This window comes from Mus caroli, chromosome 7, assembly GCF_900094665.2.
Source record: "Mus caroli chromosome 7, CAROLI_EIJ_v1.1, whole genome shotgun sequence".
NCBI lineage: Eukaryota > Metazoa > Chordata > Mammalia > Rodentia > Muridae > Mus > Mus caroli.
Genome location: NC_034576.1, coordinates 82835594 through 82843480, shown reverse-complemented (window position 1 = coordinate 82843480; position 7887 = coordinate 82835594). Strand labels below are relative to the sequence as shown.

General features: G+C 45.0%; 1 protein-coding gene across 1 annotated transcript in view; it reads right to left on the bottom strand.

Moving 5' to 3' along the window:
• Vps33b (VPS33B late endosome and lysosome associated) overlaps window positions 1-7887 on the bottom strand; it is a 22576-nt gene that overhangs the window by 11301 nt on the left and 3388 nt on the right. The window contains exons 2-6 of the mRNA XM_021166463.2: window positions 6130-6210; window positions 5746-5807; window positions 4377-4426; window positions 4005-4072; window positions 536-581 (exon numbers count right to left, since the gene is read on the bottom strand). Coding sequence (XP_021022122.1) covers window positions 536-581; window positions 4005-4072; window positions 4377-4426; window positions 5746-5807; window positions 6130-6210 — 307 coding nt within the window. The remainder of the gene's footprint in view (window positions 1-535; window positions 582-4004; window positions 4073-4376; window positions 4427-5745; window positions 5808-6129; window positions 6211-7887) is intronic.

The window sequence follows — 7887 nt, the reverse complement described above, 5'->3', positions numbered from 1 at the left end:
TCACAACCATCCGCAACGAGATCTGGCGCCCTCTTCTGGAGTGTCTGAAGACAGCTACAGTGTACTTACATATAATAAATAAAAAAAAAAAAAAAAAAAAGAAGTGACAGTTCAGTTAGAGCCTGAGTGCCATGTCAGTGGGGAAAATGCTCAGGGCAGAGAGAGACCTAAGCCAGAGGGAAAGTAAGCGCAGAGCCAGAGCCCGGGAGACTGGAAGGTAACAAGGTAAGAAAGGATCAGCACACTGAGTTGAAGGGAGAGGAAGGAGGCTCGCTTGGGATACTCAGCAGGCCGTACTGAGGAGGCTGGGGCCACCTGTCAGTGCGCATCTGAGCGGCAGCAGCTGGACATTCCTTATGCTAGCCCCAGCCTCCCATGCTGTTCTCCACTGGGTCCTACTCCCAATCTCATTCCCAGATAGCTCTCACTACACCAACAGGAGTGAGACCCAGAGAAGGAGCTGGAGGTGGGAAACAGGAGTTATTCCTTTCTTTGCATGTTTTCTTGCCCTTCACTCACATTCGGTTCCTCTCACCTCCATAGACTCCCTCTTCCTCAAGCACCATCTCACATGCATAAAACTGAAAGAGAAAAGTCAATTAGCTGATTAGTAACAACTTTACTCTGTTCTTCTGTTTTGTTTTGGCTTGGTTTGGTTTTCAGATGCTGTATGTGATGGTAATCTTGGTTGTTGGACTGAGACATCTAAAGATTGGCAAAGCATTCTGCCTGGTGAATCTGTAAGGGTGTTTCCAGAGATGGCTAGGTGGTGATCTGACCTAAATAGATCTGTCTAATCAAGGATTTAATCCCCAAAATCTAAATATACTGACAGTGTGGTACAATTGCAGAAGGAAGGTGGGAACTAGTTAGAGGAAGTGGGTGGCTAGGGATATTTTCTTTTGTTTTTACCTTTTTTGAGACAGGGTTTGTGTACCCCTGGCTATTCTGGATCTAGACTTGTACACCATGCTGGACTGGAACTCAGAGATCCATCAGCCTCTGCCTCCTGAGAGCTAAAGGCGTGTGCCACCACACCCAGCCAAGGGACTCTGGGATACATGGCAGGCCATGATGAGGAGTCTGGAGCTGCCTGTTTCTGTGGGAATGTGAGAAGCAGATGCTCTTGAAGTGGACCATGGAACTAATCACTTCTGGTCTCTGCTTCTGGCTGCCATGAGGTAAACAACTTGAAAGGAATGAGATAGAAGGCATACCTCTAACCCCAGCACTCCTGACACAGTGCAAATTTGTTCTAGATAGTGAGTTCCAAGCCAGCCATGGAAATGTAGGGATGTGTCAAAACAACAAAAAACAATAACAAAAACCCAACCCTATAGAGCTAGCTAACCATGGACTGAAACCTCTAAAACTCCAGAGCCACAGGAAACCTTCCTTCCTTTAAGCTTTTTCACAGGTTTATCCTTCACAGTGATGAAAAGTTTACAAGCACAGTGAACGTCAAAACCAGGCCTCAGTGGGAGGTGCTGCACACATCTGTAATCCCAGCACTCAGGAGGCTGAGGTAGGAAAATTGGGAGTTCGAGGCAGTTTTGTACTGAACAGTAAGTTCTAAGCCACCCTAGACTAGTTAGTGACATTCTGCCTCAAAACCAAACAGGGCCAGTGAGACGGCTCAGCAGGTAAATTCGTTTGTTGCCAAGTCTGACAACCTGAGTTTGATCCTGGCCTCAACATGATGGAAGCAGAGAAATGACCTCCAAAAGTCGGCCTCTGACCTCAACCTAAGCACCATGGCATTTGTTCTCCCCTTGTGCATGTGACACACACACACAATACATAAATATTTTGTAAAAACACCTGGGGCCTCCCTCACACAAGCGACACTTTGGCCCTATTCTTTCTGTGTCTCTGGAGTCCCACTACAGTTAGTGTCAAGGTTTGAATAAGGCTTAGGCACATCTTCCTAGAGCTCACTGATGTATTAAGCTCCACTGTGAGATATTAAGAGTATAAAGTTAATCTAATTATGTGTCCGGAGGAAACCCTTTAGCATTCACTAGAATTGAGTACGGTCATCAGTTTGGAGGCTCCATGAGTGAATACTGGTGGCTTTAGAAAAGGAGTTGTGGATCAGGGCACAGCCACGTGTTCTCTGTCTTTCACCTCATGATGGCCTGCATCACTGCAGGACTCTGCTGACTAGACAGCCATCAGGAGACATGCCCCTTCAACCCTGAACCTGCAGAACATGGACCACAGTGAGCCTTTATGCTTTATAGCCTCCGGTATCTCATGGTAGTAAAAAAAATAGCCTCAGGCAGTCAACGGTGAGGCTATTAGTTACAGAATCCATGGATCAGGACAGCCAAACCCATCAGTTCGACAGTGGACCTCCAGAACCACCTAGCCCCAAACTTCATTTCTCTTTCATCAGTTTTACTTATGTATTATGCTTTCTCCTCTCGAGACTGGGAAACATTATAAAGGAGCAGGCATTTAGCAGTCTTTGAGGGAGGAGCTGTGTTTGCATAACTAGGAAGAGGAGCAAGATGTGGAATACGAAGTTCTGTTTAGGACACACCCACGAGGCCTCTGGACACACTGAGCGGTTGAGATCCTGCCCTGAGTGTATATATTGTATATAAGTGTTTTAAGGTAGGCATGAAAAGATAAGCCTGCAATCCTGGCATACTGAAGTCAGGAGCAGGAATTATAAGTTCAAGGCAAACCTAGGCTATACAGTAAGATCCTATCTCAATATATGACAAGCTTTATACAAGAAAAAAAATATATAAGGGGTCAGTGATAGTAATTCACACCTGCAATCTCAGCACTCAGAAGAGGCAGAAGGACCAGGAGTCCAAGGTCAGCAGCTACAAAACAAAGTTCAAGAATAGCTTTAGTTATGTAGACTTTGTCTCAAAGAAAATGGGCGGGGTGTGGAGGGGGTATGTGTGTGTCTCTGTGTCTGTGTGTATACTATATTAAGGACAGGAGTGTGTGTGTGTGTGTGTGTGTTTGTCTCTGTGTCTGTGTGTGTATTACATTAAGGACAGGAGTCCAGGAAAAACAAAATGAAAGTGGTAGTACAGAATACAGAAGCAGGGAGAAAAGACGGAGAAGGAGCACTCACAGGGTCAGGAGCAGGAAAAAAACAGTACCATTACTACACAGGAATACATGTGGTCAGGGACACACGATACGAGCTGTTTCAAAAATATAAAACTATTTCAATTATTTAGGACTGTGTTCAGTGGTGGAGTGATCGCCCAGGATACCTAAGACCTTAACTAGACCACTGGCAGGCACACCAGACCATCCCCACCCCAAACCCCATAAAGAGAGAGAGATTAAGAGAGAGAGAGAGAGAGAGAGAAAGAGGGAGACTACAAAGAAACCTACATAGAAGTCACTATTCCCACAGTTCAAATTCCACAAGGTTTCTTTAGGGGCAGTTTGATGGCAGATACTTTATTGAGTAATTATAGACACATACTGAAAAGACAGCATGCCATTGGCCATTTATCCCAGTCCTGTTACAGTCTGAGAGGGAAACTCAGTCCTCCAGTAAGAAGTCCCTGAAATTGACCAGACACACTAGGCCCCTCCCTTCCCAAGAACATATAAGCAATGAAGGCTTCTGAGCCAGTTTCAGCTGAGCACAGTTCCATGGAAGCAGCAGAGACAAACTGAGCCACCTGAAACGGATGCTCTCCTCGAGCTGCCTACAGACGGCAGTACCCTGTGGGTTTCTAGTTTTTGTGACTGTCAGCCATGCTAGGGGTAAGCTTTGGTAACGCAGCTCTGTCTTTGAGTCATTTCCACTCCTGTAAGTAAACCCTACCACATGCTGTAAATAAACCCAATCAAACTCAATGGTTCACCAAGCTGGACTCTAGTGTATCCATAATTGAGTCTGTCGTCAATTCTCTTATCTGAGAAGAGCAGATATTTGTCCATGTCACCCAGGATAGAGTGTCACATCAAGTCCTCCTCCCTGTTGACCCTCAGACATCCTTCCTTCTAAGATCAGAACTCACCTTCTGAGGACTTAAGATGACTTTGTATTTTCTAATTCGGCCAGCCAGCTTGTCAGCATTGACAAGATCTAGACAGAGAGAGAAAGTGTAACTCAGCAAGCCATGAGTATTTCTGAGGCAAGAAACAAAGATGCCTTCCTGATGCCTCCCCACTTCCCTCACTAAGTAAGATCTTGCTATGTAGCACAGGCTAGCCTCAAACTTGGATTCTTTCTGCCTTGATCTCCAAGGTTCCGAGACTACAAATGTACAGCACAAAATGTACAAAAAGGCCCATTGAGTCTTTTCTTATCAAAGGGTCCAATGGCCAAGGCCCTTCTAACTTGCCCGCCTTTCCCAGCTTCCTTCCACACAGTACCATGGCTCACTCACTGGCAATGTAGCGCATGTTCTTGATTCGAGGTCTGACCAAAAAGCACAGTCTGTGGATGAGAAAGGAAAAGTTAGGAAAAAGCATGAAGATGATGATAGGACCTAAGAAGAAATTAAAACAAACAAGTCTTTAATCATTTGCCCTTCTTGAGCAGGCCTGCAGATCTGAGCTTCCACATGCCGCCCACAGAGGCCATTTCTCAATACAGCAGGTACAATGTGATGACATAAGTACCTTTATTGGCTCGGTGGCAGATCAAAGAGTTCCTGTTCTTAAATATTTGATGATCCAATGGGCCAAAATTATATAATTTTTTATATTTACATATACTATATATATTTATATATAGTGTATATATTTATATAGTATATTTATAGATTATATATTTCTAAGTTTATAATTTATAAATTATATATAATAAGAACTAGAATGTGTATATATAATTCCCACATATCTAGACGTTTTTCTGCTAAAGAAAGGTATGCACTACTCAAGTTTGGGGAGTGTGTAAGAGAATCAAAGCACTAGAGATACAGTGCAATGGCAGGGTGCTTGCTCGAAGTCCTGGTTTGATCTCCTGCCCTGCAGACTGAGATGCATGGCATGTGGACAGAACAATACAAAGTGCCCTGGAGATCTAGGGAGGAAAATCAATCCAGTCTGGGAGGGAGCTTCATGAAGAGCAGGACCAGATGAAAGCCTGGTGCTCTTTATAGGAGTGAAGGACAGGAGAGAACTTCAGGCAGAGCGAGTGAGTGACAGGAGGACAAAGCCACGTTCTGGACCGTGTGGAAGCAGGTTCAACCTGTGGGAGTAGGTTCTCTTCTTCACTATGTGGGTAAAACTCAGGTTGTCTGTAGCCTGCTAAGTCACTGGTCCTAGAGGTTACTTCCTTACTTATCTATCTGTTCACTAGTGTGTGTGTGTGTGTGTGTGTGCAAGAGGTATGTCAGAGGACAACTCTATGTGAAGACTCTCTTCTTCTACCTTTCCATGGCTCCACGACTGAACCCTGACCACTGGGCTTGCACAGGGAGTACTTCAACCACTGAGCTGGTTTCCAGCTACCACCCCTGGAGGTGGTTGGTAGTAAAGTAACAATTTTTGGACAAGGAATAATTTGAGTTGTAGATAACAACATGGAGTAGAGAGGGAAGAAGGCAGAATGGAAGAAAGTGCAGAAAGGCAGATTAACAATCTGAGTGCCGTATTATTTAACAATCGGTGCATGATACTGTGAGCACTCAGGGAACCGGGCTGCATCACAGGCACTGTGGCTGCACATTTCAGGCAAGGACGAAGCAAGGCAAACAAACAAAAGTCTTGGCCCTCCTCCAGTCTGGAAGCCACAGACTCTCCCACACTTACTGTTCATTGGCGCTGAGGGCAGGTTTGTTCTCCACCTTGTACAGCTTGTCCACTTCATGTTGCTACACAGAGAGAATCAAACATGACAATAGACACGAGTTGGAAAAGCCCAGGTGTGACACAAAGGCAGGGACACTTAAAGGGTTAATCCTAGAAGACAGTCTGTTCTCATCCCACTAAAATGTCTGCCTTATTGTCAACAGAAAAACCAAAAGAAAAACACAAGACAAACATCACCACCATCCCCCACGTGCCCGCCCAGGTGAGCTGACTGTCTTCACCCTGTCGAGGGTGTCAGTCTTCAGGAATTAGTTATGCTTGGCAAAAGAAAAACTGTTCAAAGAGGAAAGGGGGCAGGAGTTGCCCTGAGAAAAGGGCTGGTACCTTCAGGATAGAGACGTTAGCAATTCGATCCAAAGGGCTCATGAGATCTGCCTCAATGAACAAATCCTTTTTTCCAGGAAGCTGAAGGAGAGAAAGTATGGTAGCTCACTCAAAGGTCCCCCCACAAGCTTCCTTCAGCTGGGAATTTATGCAGTCACTCAATTAACAAAAACTTGGTTTCGAGTTAAAACAGCATTGGACATCTAGCTAAGTGTCTTCTCTACTGTCTGGTTCATTGCTGACACTCTATATGTGAAAAAGATTCCACTCTCTCAGTGTGGCTCCTTGTCAGCCAATTGTGTTTGGTCACTGCCTCTAATACTCTGCCTCCTAACAGCTCTTCATTTCCTAATAAAGACAAACTCAACAAGAGCCCACCTTGCATTCTACAACCCCTTTATCAAACTGCTAAATATCTTTTCCAATGGCTTTTTTCTTTTAGTTACAAACATGACGCACTTAATGCAGAACTTTGAAAATCATGGCAGGGCTGGATGTGTGTGACTCAGTGATACAGCTTGTGTGTTGCAAGCAGGAGGCCCTGATTTCAATCACCATCCTTGCAAAAAGAAAAAGCAAAGCCCAGCTAGTACCCACCCTCTGCCCTCCCCTGCAGCTACCTCCTGACAGCACCATGGGATTCCAGCACCCACACTCTGGATGCTGCTCTCTCATATGCACAAGAGAAGGAGGTCACAGTTACTGCTAGGAAGGGCTAAGTCATTGGAAGCTTCCTTTCAACTAGGCCTTGACAGAGTCGAGAGTTGTTAGTGATGTTTGCAGGACAGTCCAGCAAGGTTAAGTGTAGAGGGGGAAGGCTGAGCAAGCTATTCAGTTGGATGGACTCATATGGTACACGGCAGCAGTCCTCAGCTGGGACATCTGGCAATGCAGGACACATTTTGTGTTATCTGGAGCAAAGTGTAGGGAGATATTGGCAACCAATGCATAGAGGTTTGAATGTCGCTAAGCCGTCCACACTGTACAGGACAGGCCCTACAATATGATACTACTGCACGCAGCATGTCTGCAGTACCAAGAATTAATAATATTGGTGCAAAAGAAATGGTGAGAAATAGGTTTGAAACAGTTGACTGGAACTGACCAATCAGTAGGGTTTTTGGACTTGATCCCTTAAGGAAGAAGGGGAACCGAAAGCTTTTGTATACTACAGCATGAATCAGCCAGGAAGTTTTAGATGGAATGGACAGCTATTGGTAAGATAAGTGAAGAGATGAGAAACGGAAGGTAGGGGCTCATTTGAAAAGGTAACAGTGCAGACCAAGCAAGAGAGCATGGACACTGGGAACAAAACAGAGGAAGACGAACATGAAATGTGGTTATGTGTGTGCATGATGCGTGTATGTGAACATGTGTGCCCTGGTATATGCCGTGCAGACGTTAAACACTGTGGAGGAGATTGTCTCCTTCCACCTTCAGTTCCTGGAACTCACCTTCAGGTGAGTTCCAGGAACTGAACTCAAGTGAACAGGCTTGCACGTACAGCAAGCACCCTTACCAAGTCATCTCACTGCGTCACAAGAAATGGTTTTCATACTGGAAGGGCATCAGCAGTGTTAACACTGGAGATGCTGGCATCACAGAAATGGTTTGGTGGTTTGTTTTGTTTGTTTGTTTTGTTTTTGTTTTCTTTTTTTTTTTTTTTTTGGTTTTTCGAGACAAGGTTTCTCTGTATAGCCCTGGCTGTCCTGGAACTCACTTTGTAGACCAGGCTGGCCTCGAACTCAGAAATCCGCC